At 38.5% G+C, this 27,730-nt stretch overlaps 1 protein-coding gene across 1 annotated transcript in view; it reads left to right on the top strand.

Moving 5' to 3' along the window:
• The window catches only part of KCNH5 (potassium voltage-gated channel subfamily H member 5), a 266,667-nt gene that overhangs the window by 7,997 nt on the left and 230,940 nt on the right, over window positions 1-27,730 (top strand). Inside the window, exons 2-4 of the mRNA XM_037031623.1 lie at window positions 14,871-14,994; window positions 22,315-22,421; window positions 27,204-27,332. Coding sequence (XP_036887518.1) covers window positions 14,871-14,994; window positions 22,315-22,421; window positions 27,204-27,332 — 360 coding nt within the window. The remainder of the gene's footprint in view (window positions 1-14,870; window positions 14,995-22,314; window positions 22,422-27,203; window positions 27,333-27,730) is intronic.

Consider the following 27,730-nt stretch of genomic DNA (forward strand, 5'->3'; position numbering starts at 1 on the left):
AGAAGGAGAGAGGGAGAGAAACATCGATGTATGGCTGCCTTTTTTGCATCCCCTGCTGGTAGTTAGCCTGCAAGGAACCAGCCTGCAACTCAGGCATGTGCCCTGACTGGGAATCGAACCGTGATCGTCTGGTTCGCAGGCCCGCGCTCAGTCCACTGAGCTACGCCAGCCAGGGCTTATTTTCTTATATTGAGAGAAAAAAGGACTTTTTCAAGGAAGCTTAAATAGTCCTAGAATAAAGTCTCTTAAAAACAACTCCCATCCCTTTGCTTGATCCTCATACTCTTTTTAGTTAATCATTTATTAATTCAACAAATTTATTGTGGGCTTACTGTGTGCTAGGCACTGATCTAAGCATTGGGGATGCACAATGAACACAGTGATAAAAATGATGCTTCTTTCTTTTTTTATGTGAAGGCAATGTACACACTGGTTAAGAGCCATAGATGCTGGGGGTTTGCATTAGCATCCTGGCTCTGAGAGTTACTAGGTCTTTGGCTTACTTATCTATACCTAGTTTTCTCCTCTGTAAAATACAAGTAATAATAGTATCTAGCTTATGGTGTTAAGAGTAAAGATTAAATGAGGTAGTACATGCAAAGTGCTAAGAATAATGTCTGGCACATAAGAAGTAGTGTAAGTACCAGTGCTGTTGGTTTTATTATCACTGAGATGTTTAAATCTTTGAACGCACCATCTGTAGTTGCCTTTACTTCTTGGTTGCATCTGTTTTCAACCTATTTCTGTCTATACCATATTGTTGAAGTTTCCTAGAAGGTTACATATGAGTGAACATTCTTGTGACTCCAAAGGCCTTTTGTTGGTCTGTATATTTCTGGCTTTGCAGGATTTGAGACTGTGCTTCCCTACCTTTCCACATCCATGTTCGCCTTTTGGATTTCATGTCTTTGCACTCTCTCCTGCCCTTTTTCCTGGGTTCTCTCTCTGTTCCCTTTTTCTTCTCTTCTCCTCCCTTCCCTACCCTCGCCTCCTCTCCTCTCCTCTCTCTGAAGAGTGCATAGCTCCCCAAGTTCAACCTTCAGCCGTCTTTCTTACGTCTTCACCTGTCTTTTAGAGCGCACTTGTCCTCTGTGCTGGCTTTGTCCCTCTCTGCGCTCCAGCCCCATATTCCAGTGGCCTGCACAATTTCTCCTCTTACACTTGTCCCAAGTCACCTAAAACTCAGTGTGGCCAGAACTGAATTTATCATTGGTTTTGGCTGAAGACTTAAATTAAGTCTGGAAACAGACTTAATTTCTTTGGTATTTCCCCATTTCTATCAAAGGTATTGACGCATAATTACCAATTATCAACCCTTCAGGGTAAGACTGCAGGGTAAAACTGGCTCTGCAGTCTCTAAATAGTCAAAATCCATTTTCCCCCTCCTCCAAATATAGTGTAGGACCGTAAGCTGCTCCTTAGGGCAAAGCACTCAGAAAATACTTTACCTGGTAAGGATTGATTCTCAGTGATAAAATTTACCATCAATAACTCCTAACTACAAAATTGCTTTTAAAATAATTTAATAAGAATACATAGATTTTTCAAAAGTTCTTTTTTGCATAAAGTACTTGCACTTTTAAGCCCTTGGAGATGTGCACAAAGAGTTAGAAACTACTTCAGTTGTACATCAAGCTGGAACAGAAGATGAGCATGAGATCATCTTCTCATGCGCAGAATGAGTGCATTTGTGCCTATTCACTGTACTGACACATATCAGGGCATGAAACATGTCCACAAGCGACGTCATATGCAGCCCTTGCATATGAAGAAGATGATGGACCAAAGAAAGAATGAAAGGTCGAAAGAAAAGAGTTGGGCTTGGGAACAAAATATCTCCTCTGAGAATGAGGACTGAAAGGTGTGATACCGTCTCCCATTTATTCCTAAAGTCTGTCTCTGCTGGAGCACCTGTGGTCAGGGTAACTGGCCATCTTTCTGGAACGCTGCAGGGCATTTCCGAGCTCAGAGAACGGTGCTCTCAACAAAGCAGAGGCGTTTTGATCTTGATGACACAGACTTCTGTCCTGGCTTGAGCCTTTACCTACAGTGACACACCAGAACTCTCCAGAATTATTAAAACTGCTGGAAAAACTCAGCAAAACCACAAATGTAGTGGATCTTGCACTGCAGGATCCTCATGCGGGATCCTTACTATCCTCATGATTGTAAGGGCTTAATAATACTAATTTTTTTCTTTTCTCTCTAAGATAAGGTTTGGGTAGCTTCGCTCCCTCTCTTCCTCCCTCCCTCCCTTTCTCTTTTATCCTAAAGAAAGCAAAGTATTAAAAGTTGAGATTTCCATAAACTGGTGGATCTGAGCTTAAAAGCAGTTGGATGCACTTTACCAAGGACTTAATTAGTTGGAGGGAAAAAACAAAACACATAAAACAAAAACAAATAGGCACCCCTTCTCTACTCAGCAAAACCCTCCTATTTAGAGCCAAAGAAACATTAGTTCTCTACATCTCAGTGACTGGCCATGGCTGAAGAAGCTGAAGAAGGCAGAAATGTCAGCCTCTTTTCGTAACTGGCCCAGTGAAATCTGGCCAAAGAAGAGAATTGCATTGAATTTGCGATCTGTATCTTTCCCTTGAACAATTAGCTGCTGGTGCATAGATAGTAGAAATTAAAATAAAATAGGACAAAGCTTTAGAAAATTAATTGGATTGTCAATGCATTCAGAAAAAGCTCTGCTTATTTTTCTACCAGGTGTGCAGATTAGACTAGCCTTTTAATTGAAATTCTTCATTAGTTATCTTGTCATTAGTGTTCAATTGCCTTAAAAGGTTAACTTCCAGGAAAATATATAATCCCTTCAGACACAGTTCATTTGCAAAAAAGAGGTTTGTTTATTCGCAGGATTGAAAAATGCTGCCGAATCATTAAATATGTAATACTTTTTTCCCCTGATAAACACATCTTGACTTATTTAGTTTGTATCTAAGATTATATAATTAGTGAATGTCTTATGGCTTTAGGTATTTTAAGAAATTTTATTATAATAAAATCCAGTGTAAAGCTGTAATTATCTGTATTCATGTGAAGGGTTTTTGTTTTGAGACTATGAATCTCTAGGCCATATTGGAGTCATATTTTCCTTCTAATGATTCTGACCAGTGTTCGTTTCAGAAATCCGTCTTCTAGTGAACAGAACACCAACTATTAATAGTACAGACTTTGAACTGTTGAACTTTTTTGTATATAGAAGTATTTTATAACAAAATTTTTATTATTCCTACCAATAGAATTTTAGAAGTGTGCAGTATCTTATACATTCTAAACTGCTGTGGCTAGATGGGAAAATAATGCCATCAAAGACACACAGAAACNATTCATGTGAAGGGTTTTTGTTTTGAGACTATGAATCTCTAGGCCATATTGGAGTCATATTTTCCTTCTAATGATTCTGACCAGTGTTCGTTTCAGAAATCTGTCTTCTAGTGAACAGAACACCAACTATTAATAGTACAGACTTTGAATTGTTGAACTTTTTTGTATATAGAAGTATTTTATAACAAAATTTTTATTATTCCTACCAATAGAATTTTAGAAATGTGCAGTATCTTATACATTCTAAACTGCTGTGGCTAGATGGGAAAATAATGCCATCAAAGACACACAGAAACTTAAAAATGTACCTTTGATCTTGAAGGAGATGGAACATGGAGGCATATTTTTAACTTTGATGACAGCTGAACAAATTTGAATAAATTAACAGATATTTTTGCATATTTCAAACTCCCACGGTGATGGCCTGCCTAATGTTGGTAATATTATTATGTAATAATTAGTCTCATTGTGGAAGGGTACAAAGTGTATGTGTCGACACACACACACATACACATTTCCTTGTAGAACTGAAGGATAAAGGTGTGTTGTAAGGGCAGGAAAGATACCAGCCTTTTATTCTGTTGTCGGTGTAGTGGAAGCGGGCAGCGCACCTCCCGGATAACCACGTGGTCGATGTGGCCATGACGTGGACATTATTTATGCCTTTGTTTAAACACCTGTGCCAGGACTTTAGCCCAAATAAAATGTGTTACATGCGCTTCAGTAATGGTTTTGTTGTTACTGTTCTATGAAACTTAAGTATATCTATAGATATAGCTCACTCAGAAGACAAGTTTAAAAAATAATGTATATTCCATGATTTAAATTCACAAGTGCAGGGAAATCTGTTTAGGAATATATATGTATACATGTATGTATTTTAAATATTTTATTTGTTTATTTTTAGAGAGAGGGGAAAGGAGAAAGAAAGGGAGAGAAACATCAGTGTGTGGCTGCCTCTTGCATGGCCCCCACTGGGGACCCGGCCCACAATCCGGGCAGGTGTCCTGACCGGGAACCAAAGCAGCAACCCTCTGGTTCTCAGGTCAGCACTCAGTCCACTGAGCCATACCGTCCAGGGCTATATGTATGTATATATGTGTGTGTATGTATATATATATATTTTTTTAACAGAATTGTCAGTTCTTTGCAGAGAAATGCCTAGCATGATTCTTACCTATATTCTTGACAATGTCTAACATTGCTCTAATAATTATTGATTCCTGTGTGACTTTACACAGGAATCAAAATTGTTACATTTGATTTGATCATTTGACAGACATTCGAGGTGTACAGTGATGAACAAATAGATGTGGTCCCTGACCTCATGGGACTTGGAGTCTGGTAGGGAAACAGGCATTCAGGTGACTCATATCTAATATTTAACTGCAAATTGTGGTGACAATTTTGAAGGAACAGGGGAGGTGCTGTGATTAAGGGTAAGGGGGACTAATTTTGGTTGGAAGATCATGTCCGGGGAGGCCCCTTTAAGGAAATAGTGTTTAAGTGAGACCTAAAGTAAGGTAGCTAGATGGTATGTGGGCAGAGGAATATTTTGGGCAATGAGAAAACATGGGAACAGTCCTAAGGACAGAAAAAGAATGGCTGGCTGAGTTTGTGAAGCTTAAAGGCCAGTTTAAGGAGCTTAGAGGGATGCAGTGGGCAAAAAAAGAGTAAGAAAGGAAGGAAGGGTGGAGGGAGACAGTTATGGGTCTGGCTATCCAGGGTGAGGCTTTTGTATTATATTCCAGTGCCAGGGACAGGTCTGGCTAGAAGGGTTACTTGTTGTGTAATGACAAGTTGGATTGGAGGGAGGAGGAGTGATATTAGGGGACCAGCTCAGGAGAGCCTGACAATAGTCTAGAAGGCATGAATGATCTAGAAGTATGAGGATGACTTTTCAGATTTTGACCTGAGCATCTGGGTGTAGACAGAGGTGGGGAAGAGTCCCCTGAGAAAGGGAAATTTGGGAGACAGCCAGATTGGACTGATGCTGTAGTGATCACCTGCATAATCACTCTCATCTAGCTCCCCCTCTATTCCTTTGAAGTAAAGGAGAACACAACCAAAGGGAGCTCAGTGTGACTGTGTCCAGAGGTGATGTCTGTATTCTACTTACAGACATTCAGAAAAGAGTATCACAGGCCAGGCAATTAGCTTGGTCAGTCTGTTCTTGTGGATTAGAAACGTGTAGCTTCAGATTTTAATAAGAGCCTGACTTAGATGAGAAACAAAGTAAATTGTTGAATAAAACCAAAATCCCAAACCAAAACTTAACTTTATAATGAATATTTGACAGTTAGCATTGTTGAAGATACTCAACAATGCCCCCTTCTACCAACCTCTTAGAAAATGATAGTGATTATTGCTACGTGGATTTTATTGTGTTGCTTTTAAGCTTCAAATGTCCCTTCTTGGTCACTGATGTTTGGAATGTGTATCCTTTAGCCCTTTGAATCAGAGGCTTGTAGAGGTTGGGGTGACTCAGGTCCTTCCTCAGGGAAGGCTGGCGACCTGGGAGAGTGGCAGGACAGAGCCCCGAGCCAGGCTTCCAGTTTCTGCCTGCGCTCCATCTCTGCTGGGGCAGCTCTGTGCCTGGGTGTTAGGGTTTTGGGGATAAGCGTGATGATTTCTGGCTGGTGTGCTTCCCCAAAGGGAGGACCAAGTGAATACAATCGGGGGAACATCCAGTTGGCTTTCCTTAGAAGTAGTCTTGAAAACTTTGGAAAAACCGTAAATTAATGTGAGTGTTTTATTCAGTGTTTCGGTTTCTTTTTGTGACATTTTTTGCCTTCACCTGGACTCCATGTCTTCCCTCCTTGTCAGTACCCTAGAATTCTTTTGTGTGGCTTAGCACTTCTGAAAATACCTTAAAACTTCTTTGTGCTGGTGCTCTGAAATATATCCCTTAGGGTTATTTGCATTAAAAAGGAGGAGAGGATGGGAGGGAGAGGGGGAGAGGGAGATTTAACTTCTCCCCCGCTGCGCCCCCCCCATTCACCCATTGTTAACGTCCATGGAATTTCTGGATCAGAATACACAGTTTTCATAAAAAGAAAACAAAAAGCCGAAAAACTGTCCAATCATGTCAGGTACGGGTCGTGCTGGAGCAGCTCAGAGGAAAATGTTCTTTTCTTGGAATTGCTGTAGAAAAGGAAGAAATATTTCATATACTGCTATGTTATTTTCTTTTCTTTTTTTAAAAGATTTTATTTGTTTATCTTTAGAGGGGATGAGAAGGAGAGAGGGAGAGAAATGTCAGTGTATGGTTGCCTCTCATATGTCCCCTGCTGGGAACTGGCCTGCAACCCAGGCATGTTTCCTGACTGGGAATCGAACCACGATCCTCTGGTTTGCAGGCCCGTGCTCAATCCACTGAGCTACACCAGTCAGGGTTCTATGTTATTTTCATTGAATATAACTTCTCTTCTTCCAGAAATTCCTATCGGTCAGGATTATTGACTTTAGGGTTTGCATATGATCTCCTTTAGGAATGGGATTAATATGCAGGGATATTGAGTTGAATGTAGTTATTATCCTACTGTCTGAAGGAGTAACACTGTAAAAGGAAGTGCTTTCTTTAAGTCACAGCAAAACAGAAGCTTAGATAGCAGTTCAGAAATACAGTGTGATAGGAGAGGAAGTCTTGGACAGTGAGGCCAGGTTCTACGTTTTGTCCCCACCAAGACACCCCTTTTCTAAGTTTGCTGAATTCTTTAACTTTCCTGACCTGCCTTCCCATCCATAAAAAAGAAGACAAGGATGCACAAGATGAATGTATTCATGAGCTTGGGGACCACCAGATGGTCTCAATAAAATGCAGGTTCTGATTGACCAGATCTGGGGTGGGTCCCAGATTCTGCTTTGCCAATAAAACTCCCAGGTGGTACCGGCCCACACTTTGAATAGCATGGTACTAGGTGGAAGTTTTCCAAACCTGGCTGAGCAGGAGACATTCTGCTGTGGCTGCGTGTATTTTGTGCTGTGCCCTGAGGGAGTCTGTTCACTGTGCCTGCATTAGGATTTAGCCGTCTGTGTTTCTGATACTCATTACAGGATTCGGCTGAAGCTGCTGGCATTTAGGAATGATCGTGGCAGTGAATTAGTGCTTCTCCACCATCGCTATGTGTAAGAACCGAATGAGAGGATTTAAAAACAAATATTGGGTTGGCCAAAAAGGTCGTTTATATTTTTCTGTATGATGGCTCTGGTAGAGATTAGTTGTCTTTAACTTTGTTTGAAGCAATTTTGTTAGATCGTATTGTGACAGTTGTCCTATCAGCATGTATTTAAGAAAAGAAACATCAAAATTGGTAATTTTTGTGCAGCGATTTTAATATTGAAGAAAGGAAATGCACATTTTTGGCATATTATGCTTTATTGTTTCAAGAAAGGTAAAAATGTAACTGAAACACAAAATATTGTATAATATATGGAGAAGGTGCTACAACTGATCAAAAGTGTCACAAGTAGTTTGGCAAGTTTCTTGGTACAATTGACATTTTGGCCAAATAATTCTTGTGGGCGCTGTGGGAATGTCTGATGCATCGGGAGATGTTTAGCAGCACCGCTGGCCTCTATCCACCTGAAAGCAAAAGTGGAAGATAGCTGACATACTCAAAATATCCAAATCAATAAACTTACAGGTGCAAATGAAAAGTGTGTCTCTTATTTTATGGAGAAAACTAAACGGACTTTTTGGCCAACCTGATACTGATGCCTGCATTTCACTGTAGACCAACTAAGACAATGTTTGAGGGGCCTAGAAGGGGTGACTGAGGTGCCCTCCTCCAGCCCGCCTCAGCTCCATCCCGCCTCACCTCCATCCCAACTGAATGTGCAATCAAACTGAGAAACATTTCTGAATCCTAGCAGGCCGTTTTGAATTAGGGGCCTGCGATTTAGTTTTCGCCTTTCTAACTCTTGAGGGAAAAGTGCTTGTTTGATTTCATGTCTGTCTCTGAGAGGATACTGGGTGGCTTCTTACAAAGGATACAGGGTGGGGTGAAGGTAGGTTCACAGGTGTCGTATGAGGTAATACAGTAATTAGTAAATAATAATCCAAGAATAAATTCTGTGTTTGGTGTACTCACAATGTAAACCTACTTTTGCCCGGTCCTGTATAATGAGATGTTTTCAAGATTCAGCCTCTTGCAGAGATCCATTCAAGAATCTGCTCACGTGTGGAGTTATGGCTTCTGAAATGTCCTGGGCCACGACCACCTGCCGGCCCTCCTGCAGGAACGTGTTGTGTGTTAGAACCATTTGGACGTGAAGTGTGTGTAAACACCTTCATGAAATGGAGCAGTCTGGATTCCAAGAAAGGTTCAGTTTTTCCATGGCTTTGATGTGCTAAGACAGCAGTTTCCAACCTTTCCATTTCATGGCACACATAGACTAATTATAACATTCCGCGGCACACCAAACATGTATTTCTGCCGATCTGAGCTAAAAACAGTATAATTTTGATTGATTAACAACAACAAAATAATAATAGTAATTACCTACCCTTTTTAATCCAAAGTGACTTTTTAAAAAATCAGGTGCCTATACTTGTATATAAAAGTTTCTGGTAAAAAAGAATCAAGCAATTGGAGACAACCTCATTATGTGATGTGACAAATAAGATGCAACTCTATTATATGACCTATATATTTATGGTTCAAGACAGGGCATTCACACTGGATGGTTATTGTTGTGTTTTCTATTGTCATTTTTTCTTATTTGACAGTCTAAGGGAAAAGAGGTCAGTGTCTCTGACTAGTCAGGTATTGCATGTTTTAAAAATTCTTGCGGCACACCAGTTGAAAATTGCTGTGCTAAGAGCTATGAGGACAGATTAGAACTAATTTCCTGAGGATTCATTGATAAATAAATATCTTTTTGTATTTGGGTTGCTGTAGCAAAATACCAAAAGTTGGGGGGCTTGTAAACAACATAGATTTACTTCTTACAGTCCTGGAGGCTGGAATTCTGAGAGCAGGGAGCCAACATGGTCAGGTTTTGGTGAGAACCCTCCTTCTGGTTGCAGACAGCTGACTTCTCACTGTATCCTCATAGGATGGACAACAGGGAAGAGGAAGGAAGCTCTTTGTGCCTCTCATGAGGGTACTAATCACATTCACGAGGGACTCCACCCTCATGACCTCATCAAACCCCAACCACATCGACTCTAAACTTATGGAATGACCTGGTCAGAAGGTCAGGAAAAGCTTTGTTGGGCTCGTGACAACTGAGTCAAAACCTAAAAAAATATATAGGTGTCAGTCAGATAGGGAGGGAAAGGAATGATATTTAGGCAGAGAGAATAGTAAGTTAAAAGGTCCTATGGTTGGAGAGTACTTGAAGGCTATGAGAACATAAGAAAAATTAGTGTGGCTGTTACATTGAGAGCTAGGGCAGAATGATGGGAACTGAGTTTCGACATACTTGCAGGCCAGGATAAGCCCTTGATGGGCGTGAAAGCAGGGTGGAGACATGAATCGATTGAATTTTGAAAAGACCAGTTGGGTTTCAGTGTGGACAATCCCCTTGGAAGGAATCACGGAGAAGGTTGGAGTAAAACCTTGTAGGTAGCTATTGGAGTTGTCTAAGGAAGAGATTATGGGAGCCTGCAGTTGGGAATGATGGTGAGGATCCAGAGAAATGGAAATATTTGAAAGAATTGTAGGAGATAGAATCACTAAGATTTGGAAATGGATGAGTTATAGGGCTAATGAGAAGGATGTTGAAAAGTAAGTAGCTCCCAGATTTCTGACTTACATGATTACATGGATATGACCCCACTTTCTAAGATAGGAAATATTAGAAAAGTACCTGACTTAGGGTAGTGAAAGTCATGGGCATGTTCTGCGGAGGTCCATTTACTGTATCTAAGAGGAGAGAGGTCAACTTGGATATCAAGATCTAGGGTTTATAGAAGACGTCTGGTGTGGCAATCTAAGATGCTGAGTTAGTGAATCTACGGAGACAGGTTGAAGTATGAGAGGAGCTGACACGGAGGAGCTCTAATATGTAATCACTGGATCAAGAATGCTGAGGCTGCAAAGGAAATGGAGGCTCGTCCAAAGAAATAGGGGAATGTTGTTCTATGAAAGCTAGTGATTGAGAACTTTTAAAAGAGGGAATGGTTACCGAGCTTCTGGATTGTCCAGTGAAATGAGTAAAGAGCATCCTTCAGATTTGGTGATGTGAAGAGGTTATTGGTGATCTTGGGTGTCTTGGAGTGGGGAAGACTGAAGCCAGAAAGGAGTGAGTTGAGTGAATAGGAGCTGTGTAGATGGAACCAGTGAGGACAGGCAACTTTTATGGTGAGTTTGTCTGGTGAAGGGCTGGAGGCAGAAATGGTGGTAGCCAGAGGGGGTGTGGGCTGAGCGGTACACAGTGAATGTGTCGCAGAGAAAGTAGAGTTGAGCTGGTTCTTAAAAGTTTTGATAGGCAAAGGGATGGAGGAAGTGTTTCAGGTGGACAGTGGGCAACATGAGTGAGTGTATTTCGGGGACGCAATGATGGGACTGGCCTAACTTGAGTAGCATAGACTTTAAGAGTAGTGAGAAATACGTTTGGTTAGGCAAGAAGGGTGAGGCTGGATTTCAGAGGGTTTTGTAAGTCTGGGAGAGGATTTGACAGTGTGACCAGTTGGGGGTCTGTATGAAGAGTAGTAGAATGGAGGCAGGGCTTCACAGGGACGAATGAACATTAGTCTGAAAATCAGACAAAATCAGACTGAAAATCAGGATGAGCTGTGAGGCAGGGAGACCCTGTGGCGAGCTGTATGGACTGCCACAGGTAGCTGGTCATGAACCTGGTGTGGGCTAAAATGGGAAAGAAGACCAATTTTTGGTGATCATCTTACAAATATTTATAATTGATGCTATGCCTGAAAGAAACTATCAGGTATTTATAGAGAAATTCATTTTTTTATGAAGCATTTGTGGAAATTAGCTCATTTTCTACTCTAATCACCTTATGTACCAAGGAAAGGTGGTATTGCCATTCTTACAGTTAAGGTTCAGTTCAAATGCCACTGTTTTCCTGAAACTTCTGGCTCCCTGGTCCTTTGTCTTCCCTCTGTTTTCTTTTAAAGTTGAAGTATAATTTATATGAGGTAAAACACACAGATGTTACATGTACAGTTCAGTTAGCTTTGTCAAAAGTGTATATATCTGTGTAACTTACACCGTTATAAAGACAGAGAACAATGACCTTCCCCAGAAAGTTCTTTTTGTCTCTTTCCCGGCAGTTTCTCTACCATTCCACAATTGAACAGGAGTTTGACTGTGCCACAATTTTTAATCCATTCTCTTGTTGATGGACATTGCATTGCCTTCAGGTTTCGGTTCTTATGAATAAATTTGATGTGAACATTTTTCTACAAGTCTTTTTTAAAAATATGTTTTTTATTTCCCTCCAGTTAATGCCTACGGGTGAAAATTCTGGGTCATACCTGATATTTCGCAAATAAATTGTTTTCCAAAGTGATCATGCCATTTTCTATTTGCATTAGCATTTTAAAAGAGTTTGAGTTGTTCACATTTTCATTAACGTTTTGTACTGTTAGTCTTTATAACTACTCTAGGGGTTGAGCAGTGATATATCATATCATTGTGCTTTTAGCTTGTATTTCCCTGATGCATGGTGATGGTGAGCATCTCATTGTGCTTATTGGCTTGTATATCTTCTTTTGTGAAATGTCTTCAAATTGTTTGCTCATTTTCTTAATTGGGTCGTTTGTCTGTTTATAGGAATCTTTTGTATATTCTGGAGAGGAGTTCTTTCTCAGATGCCTATATTGTGAATATTTTCTCTTAGTCTGTGGGTTTCCTTTTTATTTTCTTTATAGTGTCCTTGAATGAGCAATTGATTTTAATTTTGGTGATGCTTAATGTATTTACCCACATATGCTTTTAAGGATGATTGCTATATGAGTCTTATCTAAGAAATTTCTGTCTTCCTCAAAGTTGCAAAGATTTCCTCCTATGATTTCTTTTTAACTTTCGTTTTTGTATTTAGGTCAATAACCCATTAAAACTTTTTTTATTTTTATTTTTGTATGTGGTGTGAGGTAGAGGTCAGAGTTCAAATTTTTCTTATGTGGATATCTAGTTGTTTCAGCACAGTTCATTGAAAAGACTTTTTTTTAACTCTTTAAACTGCCTGGCATCTCTGTAGAAAAAAATCAGTTGACCCTTTATGTGAGGCTCTGTATCTTTTTTTTCTTACTTTTTATTTTCAGCAGTTTTAGTGTTATCTTCCTACTGTGGCTTCGTTTGTGTTTATCTTGCTTGAGGTTTACTGAGCTAAGATCTGTGGATTACTTTTTATGCTATTTGGAAAAATTTTAGTCACCATTTATCCATGTAATATTCGTGCCTTATTCTGTTACTTTTCCTTCCAGATTAAACTACACATATTAAGACTGCTTGACATTGTCCCACAGGACATCTTTTAAATCTGCTTCTCTTTTATCTTCAGTTTGCAATAACTTTCATGATACATTTTTAAATTTGCCTTTATATTTTATGGTCTAATTTACTATTAAACCCATTCAGTGAATTATTTTTTAATTTCAGAGATTGTATTGTTTATTTCTATGTTCAAAGTATTGACCTCTTAATTACTCCTCTATCACTGATAGTTGTCACAGCTGTGTTTTCATGCCTCATGTTTTAATTGTATATTGAGCATTGGGTTGATACATTGTGGAGAGTTTGGATTTTATTATTTTTCTCTGAAGAGGGGAACATTTTATTTTAGCAGGTAGTTAAATTATTGGTGGGTCATCTTGATCATAATTTTAGCTGTGAGAGAGAGAGAGAGAGAGACTGAGACTGACTTCTACATTTTTGATCTTATTTCCAGGTCGTAAACCTTTATCCTGGGACTTATTTCTTACTCCTAAAGCATGTAAATCTTAAGGAATTTACCAAGTTTTTCAGATTGATAGGACTTGAACTCTGAAATTTATCATGTAGCCTTGAGGACATGGTGCAATTTCTGCCTGCCTCTTAGTCTTCTAGTCCTTTCTAGGGTTGAGTTCCTTTGAGTTCCTTATCCTGTGTGTATACAGTTTGAGTTCCTTTGCAGTCTTATCCTGTGTGTATACAGTTAAGGTCACAGGTAAGGATTTGAGATCAATTCTATATACGTTTATACATTTATGGCTCTATAGTCAGAGCATCTCCTCCTTTCCCTTCAAGCTGCTCTGGCAGCCCCAAATTGTGACCTTTGACTTTCCTGCTAGAATTCTGTTCCCATGAACTTCCTACAAGTTGGGAAGTGCTCACAGGGGAGTGGACAGTTCAATGAATATATTTTTCAGGTTCTGCCTACCTTTGTTTGGTTTTTAGTGCCTTGAAACAGATTATTTCTCCATATTTTGTACTATGATTCTTGATTTAACATCCATTCTGCTAAATTGTAATTGGTTATATAACATTTTTTTCTCAACGTATACGTTCATCGAGAGTAAAGGATATGTTTTATTGATCTGTATAGTAGCCCATTGTCTGACCTGGAGTAGTGCCTTCACTTAGCAGCTATTTAATAAATGTTGAATTGCATTGTGATTTTTATGCAGACCAACTGTGAGTCAGGATTTAAAGTTTTCTATTCATAAATTAATTAACCTTTTTAGTATACCATTCTGAATATAGTTCAAATATTATTTTAAGTAGAAATTTTGAGTATTTTGAAATATGGTGTTTCTTTAAAAATTCATGCTGTTAAAATATTTATTTGAAAAATAGTTTTCTTTTTCTATTTTAATATTATTTTAATTTTAATTCATTTTAATGTTAACATATTTATCATGTTATCTAAATATTGCTAAAGTTATTGCCTAAGACTGTTGTATGTTCAATCAAGGTTGATACAAAATATTATTTTTGTATTAATTTTTATACATAAAACAAAACCACTTCTTTATGTAAAATAGACTGGAAATGTTTCTTTATTTAGACTAAAGACTGCATCTAAATTTTGTTGTAGCACATGGATGAAAATAATATATTTGAATAATTTATTTTAGAAAGGAACTCTACAATGTTACTTTAAATTAAACCTCTTAAGGTAAATCAAATTTGTTCCAGCATGTCCAAAATTACATTAATAGAAATTTTGGAGGAATCGTCTAAGATTGCTTCAGTTATTAAGTCTAATATCTCATTTTGTGGAGAAGTGACTAGCTCTGATACCTGCTTTTAGGTATAATTATTATAGTCATTAACATTTACTTAATATTAACCATACTTTGTTTTCAGAGCTTAGAGTATACACGAATAGAAAGAGATATTATATAAACTGGTTTCTCTTCCACGGAGTTTTTAGTTTGTATGCAAATCTTGAACTTAATGCAGATCTCATTTGATGATCATGCTAAACTCATTCTATGTCAATTTCTAGAATAGGTTTTATTGTTTGTACCGTAGCACACCACAGTTGCATGTCTATCTTTATGAATTTATTTTTTTGATTACTTTAAAGAAGTACATTGATGAATGAAGCTAAAAATCTTCCTTTTTTTCTTTCTTCTTTAGAATCAAGTTTCTTACTGGGAAATGCCCAGATTGTAGACTGGCCTGTGGTTTATAGTAATGACGGGTTTTGCAAACTCTCTGGGTATCATCGAGCTGACGTCATGCAGAAAAGCAGCACTTGCAGGTACGTAATAGAACAGCTCAGGAACCTTTTCTGAAATATAATGCTGGATGTGGTTTAAAAGGCTTAAACTGACTTAGACTCATAATGATGTAATGCTGTGTAATATACATTTGGTCTTCAAACCAGGTTCTGGCAAAGAGCTCCTGAAAGGCTTCCAATTAAGATCAATAAAGATGTCTTTTGTTATGTTAGTGAGGTGACTATCAGAAAACCCTTAGGTGTAACCTGAGGAGGTAGGGCCGGGTGCTGGGGGACTCAACCACATGATTAGAGGGGTAGAACTGTCAGTACCTTTCACCCCCCTCCACGTGCCCCCGCCCCCTCCCAGTCACCTGAGAGAGGGGCTGGAACTTGACTCAAACAACAATGGCCAATGATCTAATCAATTGAGAGTATGTAATGCGGCCTCCATAAAAACTCAAAAGGATCAGAGAGCTTCCCGGTTGGTGAATAGCTGGGGGTGCTGGGAGGGTGTTGTGCTCCTCACCCTTTCCCCATACCTTGGTCTGTGCATTTCTTCCATCTGGCTGCTCCTGAGTTATATCTCTTTTAAATAAACTAGTAATTTGATAAGTCAAATGTTTCTCTGAGCTCTGTGTGCTGTTCTAGCAAATTTATGAAATCCAAGGAGGAGGTTATGGGAACCTCTGATTTGCATGTCCTCAGAAGTACAGGTGACAACTAGGGCTTGTGACTGGTGGCATCTGATGGAGGAGGGGGGAGAGGGAGAGAGTATGCATCCTTTAAGACTGAACCCTTAACCTGTGGAATCTGATGCCATTAGGTAGTGCCATAATGGAGTTGAGTCACAGGACCCCTGGTTCTGAAGCTTAGCCAGATTTGAGAAATAATCTGTTTAAACATCTCCTTCTTTTATTTATTCATTCCCAAGCAATCCTCATTTTTCTCTACCAAATCATTCTCACATTGGGTCTTCACTCTCAGGTCCGAAATTAGTAAACAGACTGATAAACTATTATGGCCTCTCATGGAGAAGCTCTTTTTGGCAACACAGATGCCTTTTGTGCCTTTTTATCTGTTGGGTAGATATTAGCTCTTGGGCTAGCATTGTCGTCAAGGTGCCTGTCCTAACTTCTGTGCGGTTAAGGTTTATATTGAGCATCTCTGTGCCCTTTTATTTCAAGAGGGTTTAGGTTAGGAAGAGGTTAGTTTTATGGTAGATCTTACTGATGGAGCAGGCTCTGCAGAACCTAGGGCATGGAGATTCTCCCATACCCATTTCTCCTTGGACTCTGGACATCCCATCATGATGCCAATGCCTATTTCAGATGATGTCTTTCACCTGAAGGTTTTTATGTTTCTCTCTGCAAGATGTGGTTTCCATTTCTCAGTCCTGAGGGTTCACCATGTGGCATCATCATCTGGCTTTAAACTAACTCGCTTTCCTTTCCTGTTGGGTTCTTAATTGCTCTTGCTTTTGTTGTCGTGTCTGGATCTATTGGGAAGTCCTGCTGCCCTCTCTTCCCGTATGTCTATGTCACCCCCACCCCACCCCCAGCCTGTTTTCTTTGGCAGGTACAGTTTTCCCTACAGAACGTTCATTTAAAAATGCTGGCGTGCTATATTAGTATATTCTATCTATTCTCTAGGAGAGTTGCTCTGCCCCTCCAACCACCAGTGCCACATTATACTTGTGTTGAAAGTAAGAATTTCATCTTGTTCACTTTTGCATGCACTGCAAGACACAGCTCAGCGTTTTGTGTCAGCATTTGTTGAATTAGATTGGCTTGCTTTGCAATAAACCCTAACCTGGGTCTTACATACCTCCGTATAACATCCTTTTATTTATTGTATTTCATCCCAAGTGTTATGGTATTTAAGGTGGTTGAGAGAGCAGAGAGCTTTGGATTATGTTACGCTTTTTCATTTTTCTTTGTGGGAAAGTGTCTTCCCTTAACTCATCTTCACTGTTTTTTAGAGACTAGTTTCAAAATGGTAATATTATTTACATAAACAGTTCTCACTTGATTGCACAAAATGCCCAGTGTGTTTACACAATCTAAAAATTGCAGGAAGTTTAGGGTCCTCACAGGGCAATGAAGACTAGCGTCTGACATGTGAGCAAATGAAATCTGAGCCCTATGAGGTTTTCTGAGTGGCATATTTGTCTTAATGCATTCCCCTTTGAAATTTTCTCATCCCTTTTAAAAATTAAACTATACCCATTTTGTGTTTACCACAGCGATTTTTAGAAGAAACAAGATCTAAAAATAATCCAAGTGTCTAAGTAGTAGATTTGTTAAAAAAATATCATGGCAGAGCCCTAACTTACTAAATCACATGTTGGAAGGAGAATGATACTAGAAAAGCTGACAACATGTTATTAAGTAAAAAAAAAAAACACACACACACACACAAAAAACAACCATCACCAACCAAGCAGCCAACCAAACATAAAAACCAGTTTATAAACCACTATCTGTATCATGATTCTCTTTTTTACATGTTTTTTTTAATTCCCTGTATAAATCTGTAAGAGCCTTTGAATACAAGACAGAAGGAAACAGAAGGAGGAAATAAGAGGACATGTCTGTCTACATATATGTACACATGTAGAACTGCAGTGTTAATAGTTATAGAGTTTTGGAATTACTGAATTCCAGTTGAATATAGAGATGAATTATTTGACACTGAGGTTAGCCTTGCAAATAGTTCAAAGAATTTGATTGATCATTATTATTAATGACAAGTTTTAGAAAAAGACTGAGTGTAAAAATAAGAAACTACAAATCAGTGGGTGTCAGTTTGTGTGGAAAAGAGAGAGAGAGTTTATATGCCAAAGAAAAAGAATCATCTTTATATATAATTTGTATTAGGTGGATTAAAGTCAATAGGATTAAAGTTGTAACTGAGTAAAGATTCCTTGTTCCATTTGTGATTGTTCAAATATGAATTGTTTTATGGGAAAAGAAAAAAATGGTAATTCATAATTTTATAATATTGAGGCTAAGATTTCTTTCTTTTGTTCTCCTGTTTTTTTCCCTTTCTTGTCCTTTCCAACCCTTTCTCCATTAGACCAGGTGCACAAAATGTAATTAAACTTTCTCTTCAGTTTGTCCTAATATTATCACTGTACTCTTTCTGGGGGGCTCTCTATTTCATTACTTTCTCCACTTATTACCTCTCCCATCCTCTTCTATAGTTTTTCATTGTAGCGTGTTTGTTATATATCTTTCTAGTCTGTCTTCTATTTGTTTATTAACTATGTGTGTTCTTTAATTATGCTGCTTTGTGTTTGTTTTTAAGGCCCATACAATTCATACCGTGCAGTGAGATTTATAGTTTTTATTTTTGTCATTCCACATGCTTTTGAGATTTTTTGTGTTGCTATATGATAATCTGTTTCATTATGTCTGTTGTAGACTGCCGTAGTCTGCAGACTTCACAGCCTTCATTTTATCTATTTTATTAGTCATGAACTCTGACTTCTGATATTTTGCTACCTCAGACAACGTGGAGATAAACATCCTCATAGATATCTTGTGACCCCATGTGAGAAGTTGTCTGTCCATACCCAGAAGTAGGATTACTGGATAGTAAAAACATACACAGAATTTGAACACTAACTGCTCTCAGATTACTGTTGAGTTGCCTTCTGTTTCCACTCTCACCAGCCATGAGTGAGGAGTTCAGTTTTCTTACAACCTTGTACTTTATAGCAGTATCTAAGTTTCTCCTTTAATAAAACTGATGTGTTCTGTGTATTGTCTCATTCTTATTTTAACTAAAGTTAAAAACACATTTTCTAGCCCACTTAATTGCCTAATAATTGCATTCTGTGTCTTTGGATTGTTTGGCTGTTTATTGAAGGACACAAAACATACTACATTTGTAATGGCGGTTATAGCTTTTAGGGGAATGGCATTTAAAAGCGTATGCTCTTATATCATGATCCTGACATTTAAGACAACCTATCATAGCTTAGGTAGAAACCCAATCAGCACCCATTTTAATCTTTTATTAGCCTGAAACTTTAACAGCCAATTCTGCATTTTTTTCTAGGATAGAGGGCTGACAAGAGTAATCATGTTGGTAGGGAGGACTGGAGTAGATAAATGCCTTCAAAATCATTTTTTCATTGTAAGGGCCCAGTAATAATCCTTTGCCCAAGCTATCAAATTAGGGAACGAAGCAGAGATATTAAAAGACCATTTATTGGATGTATTTCATAAGTAGTTATATTAACACGAGATCATCTCAGCCAACAAGAGCACATTACACATGATGGACGTCCGTCAGCTTCCCTTTGGCTGCGATCTCTGCCTCACACAGCGGCCCTGAGCAAAGTGGTGGAGAGCAGAGGTGCCTCCGTGATGCTCACGCTCCAAAGGTTAGGGATGTCCAGACGTGTCCCTAGATTCCCTTAATTACATGTCGTGTGTCTACTCCTTATGACTCTACCCGAGTCCTTTTAAGCCCATATAAATGAATAGGTTGTGGAACCTTTGGGTAAAAGCTACTATGTAAAGTAATGCTTTGAATTATTCCAAACTGTGTTCTTATTTGTTTCTAAATTCTCCTTTTATTCTTCTCCTCAGACTTCTTTATGACCCTTGGACTATAGGTCTCAGCCCACCCTCCCATTAACTTTGCGATGTTAACTTTACTGTGGTGGCTGGTTCCAAGCTGAGGACCACATTTACCAATTAACTGTGTTAAGTCAATCTGTATAGTTTCTGTGATGAAGCATTTGCTAGTCTGTGGACTACAGTCTGAAGATAATATTGTTCTTTTCTAGTGGTGACTGAATGCGATGTTTTAGGAACATTGTTTGACCCTTAGCAGATTGAGGTAGCTAGTGGATCTCATGATTAGGTTACACTTTTTCTTTTAGTTTGTAAGATTCCTGTGTCCTTTGAAGGTCTATCAACATTATAGCCATCCCTAGTGTGAGGTATCATATGAGTCTTGTTTGTGAGATTTTGATGGCAGAACAAGGGATCCAAAAATAAGCAGCAAATTGCGCTATAAACTGAAGTCACGAGTCCCCAGAAGTTTCCTAGGACAGACTATGCTTGAAAGATACACTGCCAACTGTCCAGGCAAGCGGGATGTGGCTTAGGCCAGGCCCCAGGAAAATTTTTCCCTTACTCTCAGGATCAAGATCAAACCAAAATTTTTCCCTCACTCTTATCATCACTTAGTTCTGTGGCAAGAAAAATGGCCAGATTATCCAGGAGGAGAACTGGAGTGAGTTTATACTTCAGCCTCATTGTTTAGCAAAGAAAGAAGATGTACAAAAGAATGTGCATCTCCCATAAAAACTCAGTGACCCAGTGACCCTCCCCATTAACAGGTGTGGCCCAATCCCTGTCCTAGAATTGTGGAGAAGCGAGGAAGTGAGGTTGGGCTGCATGGGCCTTCTTCAAACCCCACCCCTAAGAAGCATTCCAGGAATCACTCAGCCATTGTACCACACGTGCTAATTTGTTTGCTGGTGAGGAAACTAAGAGTCGGAGGGGCTAAGCACTTGCCAGTGAAGTGCAATCCTCCAGGAGTAGTGTTTCTGCTACATCGTGACTACTCAGTATTATAGGTAGGATAGATTGCTTTTGTACGTCGAATTTGTCCTTGCAGTAAAATAAACAGTGCAGTTGTAGAAGTCATTTATAATATTGGTGAAGCAATGTAAGAAATAAGAGACTATTTGGAAAAAAGCATTCAGACTGTAATAGTCTGGGACTTTTTTCTTAAAATGCCTTTATATTCTTATAATAGGAGATTTTAGCATTGGGAGGGCTAAAATAATGAAAAATATATTCTAGAATTTTCATAGTTTATTTGAGAAATTGCAGGTTTTCATCTTCTCTCCATAATTTTAATTGACTCAAACTTGTGCTATATTTTTTCTTAACTGGTAGTATTACATTAATTTTCAAAACTGTCTTTTTTAAAGTTGTAACTTACTTTTCAATCCCATTAGAGTTTATTTTTCACAATTATTATCCTTGTTGCTTGTTACATTATAGTTTTTTACTTTTTTATGTTGATTAGTTGTGAATAATTGTGTTTTAGGTTATTGAACTATAGAACCCTGACATTTGGTAATAAAAGTAAATTGTGTTTTTTCCTTAGGACTATAAACATTTGGAAAAATTGATTGTTCTGTGACCTTTAACAATGTCAAAATGTTGAAAACCCTCTTACTGTTATAAATATATGGAAATAAAAATATTTGTAAAACTAGTATTTAGGGCACTGTGGTTCAGGACATTAGAAACACTGAGAACTAAAGTGTTTCATTTCTTTGCACAAACTATCACAAGTCATTTGAACGTTTCTTGCTTTCTTGTAGTATAACATGACATGCAGATATCTTTTCCCATCTCTGTGCAAATGGTCATACTCCTTTCTAAGTCTGGATCAACTTGAACTCTTTTATTCTCCCATGGTCACTACTATTGTGAACTATCTCATAGGGCTCCTGTAATGTGAAGTTTTTTATTTTTGTTTTTGTTTTAATTTGTGTCACTTTGTCTGGGAAAACTTGATCCTTTTGTGCCAATGACTTCCTTGATGGATGTTGGTAGGTTCACCTTCCCTAAGTCCCTCTGGCTGCAGATGTCGCGTCGCTCAATGGCAGTCATGTCAGTGCTCTCACGTTCATCTATTTCTTCTGTTATTTCATTTATGTTCAGATCAAATTCACTTTCAGCATGATGATCTGCATTTGTTTTTGATGGACTTAAATCTTTGATGGCTACTTCCTGCTTTCGATTTCCATGTTTGTAAAATGTCAAGTGGATTTATCACTGGGAAACAGGGAGGCGACGCAGCTGCATGCTTTGCCTCCGTGTGTGAACTGAGTAATGGATGCACAGTGACCAGTACTGACAGGCTTTGAAGATGTGAGGCGATTGGCCTCTGATCATGATGTGTTATGTGTTGTTTACCAGCACTGTGTAGACTGAAGAGCTAACAGCAAAGTTTGAACTTTATGCCATTATTCACAGTGCATATTCTGTGGTAACTGAAATTTGCATGGTGCTGTTGGGAAGCTGGTGTTATTTAACTACACCATAGTACCTGAAATCTGTGCATATGGGAACTGTGTAGAGTGAGGACTCCGTCTTGCTTTCTCTTTTTCTGTAAGTTTGAAATAACGTCTAAAGGTAGCTTTTAGCATGAAGTTTAACAATCACGATGAAAATATGGTTTAAACATTTTAGTTCATTTTGTGGGAGCAAGATTATATTTTGTTACTAAATTTGATTACTTAATCAACAAAGACAACGATATGATTTTATGTAGTGTTTGAAAAGCAACACAAAATTAAAATGGATTGTTTTTTTTCCCCAGTTTTATGTATGGGGAATTGACTGACAAGAAGACCATTGAGAAAGTCAGGCAGACTTTTGACAACTACGAGTCAAACTGCTTTGAAGTTCTTCTGTACAAGAAAAACAGTAGGTATCTAAATTATCAATAAGATGTACCAACCCTTTATTAATGTTATATTTTGGTAAGTGGTAGTCGAGCTGTAGTACAGAGAGTTATAAAACTGTTCCTTCTCCTGGTGGGGACAGGGGGGTGCAAGCAAAATTAGATAGCAAAATTAATCAGTGATTCTGACTATGAAAAGCAACCTGGAGTGGAAGAAAAGCATGGTGCATTTTAGATGTAATTTTTTTGTGTGTGCGTGTGTGTTTGCTTCAGGTGGCAAGAGTTCTCACGGTAACAATTCTATAGTTATGTGACAGCAACTAAAAATAAGAGAAATTTATTCATTTCTTCTTAGGCCATTATTCTTAGGGTTAAAGAAAAAGGCAATTAGTATCATGGATAAGTGTGACTACCTATATATACATCATACATTGATAACATGTGAACATAGGGTATCTACTTGAGGTGAATCTTCACTAATACAGCCTTTTGTTGGGCTCAGGCTATTTTGTGTGTAACTAGAGGAAGTAGTCGTTATTTTAGAAGAGGCCATTCATATCTCGTAAATCTACACTGACTGTTACGAGCTGTCCTATGGGTGAGATTTGGGAGTGGTCAAGTATATATTGTGTAGTAACCTAAGAACTTGTGGTATGAATTCTCCACCAGAGTATGGTGGAAGAACCTGACCAAACGAAAAACCAGCTAGTACACTCATCAGTCAAGACTTCTTTCTAATTAATTTTCTGTGAATATTTCCTTTTATTTCTTTTTGCTGCTTTTGCAAATTGACTTTTAAAATTTCAAAAAAGACTTTATTTACAGATCTTTTGCTATATTTGTTCCCATTACCATTTATCACCCCTGTTTCCTTTTCCACCTCCACCCACTACCCTGTCTCTCCCAGCCGCTGCAAGCCCCGCACTGTTGTCGGTGTCCTTGAGTCCTTTTCCTTTTTAGCTCCATCCCTCCACCCCTTATCCCCGAGAGCTCTTAGCCTGCTATGGGTCTGTCTATGTTTTGTTTGTTAGTTTGTTCATTAGATTCCACATATGAATGAAGTCATATGGTACTTGTCTTTCTCTGACTGGCTTATTTCACTTAACATAATGTTCCCCAGGTCTATGCATGCTTTGCTAAATGTAGAATTGTCTTCTTTTTTATGGCTGCGTAGTATCGCGTTGTGCAAGTATACCATTTCACAACAAAGTAGCAGACTATACATTCTTTGAGTGTTTTTTAAATGAACAGTTACTTCCTAAGCTGGATCAATTTATTTAGTGCTATTGATAGATGATAACAAAGCCAATTATGATCTTTAGTGGAAATTGATGCAGTTTGGCTCTCACTCTAACTTCAACAGAGGTACTTGTTCCCTGTTCAGTGAGTGCCTGTTAGATCTTGTGGAGCATAAAGTATTCTTTCTAATTTACCTCACACATTTGTTCTCATTGGAATATTTGAAATTGAACTTAAGTTTGTCTTTTTAAATTAATAGACCATCATAGGGATAACGACAACCATGGTTATTGCTTCACAGTAGTACCCTTGGCGATGCGAACATTAGCCTTTAGTGGTTTTGTTAGTGGTTTACCTAAGGAATGACTTAACATCTTATCTTTCATTTTATTAATAGAATTAAGGCTGAGAGGTAGTTCTCTTTGAAGTCAAACCCAAATGTCTGTTGGCTTGTCACCTAGAAAAACGATCCATTTTGAATGATCAGCTCCATCCTCTACAAGAAAAAGTCAGGCTGTATGTGTTTTCTGCTTTTTCTTTTACCAGGTCCAAATACATACTGATAATTCATAGTAAGACAATAGATTCTACACCAAAATAGTAGATTCTTATGCCAAAATCCCCTTCTGTTTTCATATACTACTGTTATCCCTTACATGACTCAGATATATGCCTGAAGTTTAGCAAATAAGAATACTCCATATTGCTAAGACCATATCACTCTGACCTTTAAGCAGAATAAAGAAATCTTTGCTTGATTTTGAAGCATGAAAACCAGTTTATAGTTTCTGAGTTTCTCAAAAATACCTCAGTGGAAATTCTGTTTGCTTATATCCTTTAAGTCATGTTAGCGATAACTTGAATTTTACATCTCCTCAGAAGTCTTCTTTTGAGCTGGTTTAGATTGTCTGCTTTATTTAATGTCTTGAAATAATTATCTGACCTTTGTAGAGGCTTGTCTGATTCTTTTCAGATAAGTACATATACATGTAGGCGTCTGCTTAGAGGTAGGAAAAGATAGAGCCTATAGTACCCAGATTAATACTCCTCTCTCTGTAGTATCTGTGTTGAGTTTCTTCCCTTTAATATGAAGGAAAAATATTACCCATGTATTATAATGGAGTTCTACTATACTTAAAAACAGCTTTAAAAAAATCTCATAAATAGTTAGTTGAAGGCTTTTCAACATCAGTTGAAAAGAGTGTATTCTTGTGACTTTGTAAAATGTTAATAGAAAAATTCGCATGTCTGTAGAAAACTGTTTTGGAAATGCCTGAATGCCACCTCCTCCCAATACTTTCATTAAGTAATTAGGTTAAACACCATTTTGCAAATGGGGAGATTGAGGTATCCTATTTAACATGTGTCACGCCTGACATTTCAGTTTGCAACCTCTATTCTTCAGAGCCTATTGCTCTGAGTAGCAGGGGGCTGTTTCTGCTACCGGCAAAGAAACAGCAGCTCTGAGATGATGATTGAAAATGGCTCTTTGTGTCTACACAATGGCAGAACTGTGGTAATGGGCCCACTCCAGATAATGCCAGGGTGCTGCCTTGAATTTCCAGTAACGACAAACCTCTCTGCTCAACCCTCCCAGATATCTCATCCCCCTGAAGCCCAAATTCAGAATATGGTTTTTTCATTAGCCAGTCTGTAAGTACTAGCCTACTTGAGGAAGTATGGCCCTGTAGTTCAATTTGATAAAAGTCCACCATGATATCTGAAAGCAATTTAAGAAAATAGTCCTGACTGTGTGCCACAATTTGAAATGTTGCTCTTTTCATAGAAAGATGTGAGCTGCAAAATTATCTCCACTCAGATTTCTAACAGATCTTGGAAAACAACTTAATGTTTCATGCCCTTTACCCTCTGTTTTGATGCTTTGGCCTCAAACTCACTGCGATGGGACAGCCGTAGGCCATGTATCTCTGGCATCTGGGTCTGGCGATTTGTGAAACTGTGCACATCACTCACAGTTCCTGGACATGCTGTGTAAAACAAGAAGCAGAAAACAAAAAGCCTCTCTAGAAGATGGATGGTATAATTGTTTCTGAGGTCTCTGTGTCATCCCGTAATGATTTTGGAAAGGACCATGTCCTTCTGTAGGCCTCCTGGTGATGCAAAGAACCTGGTTGTCAGAGCTTGCCCTGACTGGTGTGACTCAGTGGGTTGGGCATCTTCCCACAAACCAAAAGGTTACTGGTTCAATTGCAGGTCAAGGCACATGCCTTGGTTTCAGGCCAGGTGCCTGTTTGGGGGTGTGCAAGGGGCAAGCAATTGATGTTTTTCTCACACATTGATGTTTCTCTCCCTTTCTTTCTTCCTTCCCCTCTCTCTAAAAATAAATAAAATCTTAAAAGAGAACCCCCCCCAAAACCTGAGTATCCCCAAAGAAATCTTCTCTCTTTAATTCTCTGAGTTCTTGAACCCAGGAGTTAAGTCACCCCATCTTGCCTAAACGGCAAATTCTCTTTTGTGGTGACATTATTACATGATAGTTTTGAACACAGGTATGGAGGTTCTTCTTATTGGATTTTTAATTGGTAGCCACTAACAGGCTATCAAGTCTCACCTAGAGACTATTTATAGCCATACAGTTCACCCCCCAAACCCCAAATCTGACAAAGGCCTTTATGTGTTAAAGGTAGAATATTTGGAGAGGCTTTACTGCACTGTGGCTCAGAGTGAATATGGTGAAGAATATGTTGTTTTGTTTCTGATGGCATATCCCTTCAGTGTTTTATCATGTAATGGATAATTACTCCTTTGAAGGCATGTCTCTTGCCTTCGTATACTTATTTGACATAGTGCCAGTTCCCGACTTGTTCAGAACTGACGCCTGCAATGCCTTGAAACTGTCCTCTAGAGTCTCAGGAGCCATTTGTTTGGGGAAACTGGTGACAGAGTTCAGCCTCCTGTCTCGAGGAGGGAGGTAGGAAGAAGTGGCTCAGAAAGAGTCCTGATATTCTTAAGGGCTGGGAATTCTTTTTCTTTAATATTGTTTTAAAGGCTTCAGGTAGAGCTCTGTGTACATAGGCCTTCAAGTGTCTCTGGTGTGGGGGTCCAGTCAAAACCATAGAGCTGTCTTACAGGTCTGCCTGAGCATTTCACATGTTCCTCCCAGAGGAATACCCACCAGAGCATCAGATATTATTCTTGAAGTCAACTTGGAAACAGGTCTCAAGGTGACAAGGAGAAGCCCGCAGGAGTGGTCACACTTGGTGAGGATGTTGAAAGGAAGTTGTAGAGAGCAGCTGTCGAGCAGGGAGTCAGGCCTAAAGGTGATGCTGGAGTTCCTTCAGTAGCGAGGTTGCCTTTCTGCTCCTGTGTTGTGCTTTACTTTCAAATCTTGCTATTTTGGGTTGAAAAATATGCTTATTATTTATTGAGCAACTGGTAGTTCATACAAAATTAAAACTTTTTGGATTCTTTTTGGCAATAAAAATACTATTGTTCTATTGCTAGTTCCTGGCATAGTAGTTGGCAGCTGAAGGAAGAGAGAAAGCAGCAGACCAAGTCATTGCTGTGGCTTTGTCACACTCTATTGTCCTTTCTTTCCCTTCCAGGAACCCCTGTTTGGTTTTATATGCAAGTTGCACCAATAAGAAATGAGCATGAAAAGGTGGTCTTGTTCCTATGCACTTTCAAGGATATCACATTGTTCAAACAGCCAATAGAAGATGATTCAACAAAAGGTAATTTTCAAAGGAATTACTACACTTCAGAATTAGGCTATTTAAATATATTATGATTATTTTAATAAAATTCGTTGGTTAAACTTGAAAACAAAATTGTACTACATGACCCTTATTTTGCTTTACATTCATACTAGTCTTTGTCTGCATCAGTTTTATTCCATTATATTTTTTGAATGAAATAAAAAGTTAAAATGATAGTTACTTAAACTATAATAAGAGGAATTGGGAAAAGACATAAGGAATAGATTTCATAGAACATTATTTATTTAGCAGCGATGTAATGGGAATTTCAACAACTTCTAATATGGTGAGTTGTAGAAACCAAAAATATAACTTGCAGGATGGCTTGGTGAAGTCTTGTTGGAACACAGTTGATCAGTTGATTGTTAAATTGA

This window comes from Sturnira hondurensis, unplaced genomic scaffold (genome assembly GCF_014824575.4).
Source record: "Sturnira hondurensis isolate 20B ecotype Veracruz unplaced genomic scaffold, ASM1482457v3 Scaffold0021143, whole genome shotgun sequence".
In the NCBI taxonomy this organism is placed as follows: Eukaryota; Metazoa; Chordata; class Mammalia; order Chiroptera; family Phyllostomidae; genus Sturnira; species Sturnira hondurensis.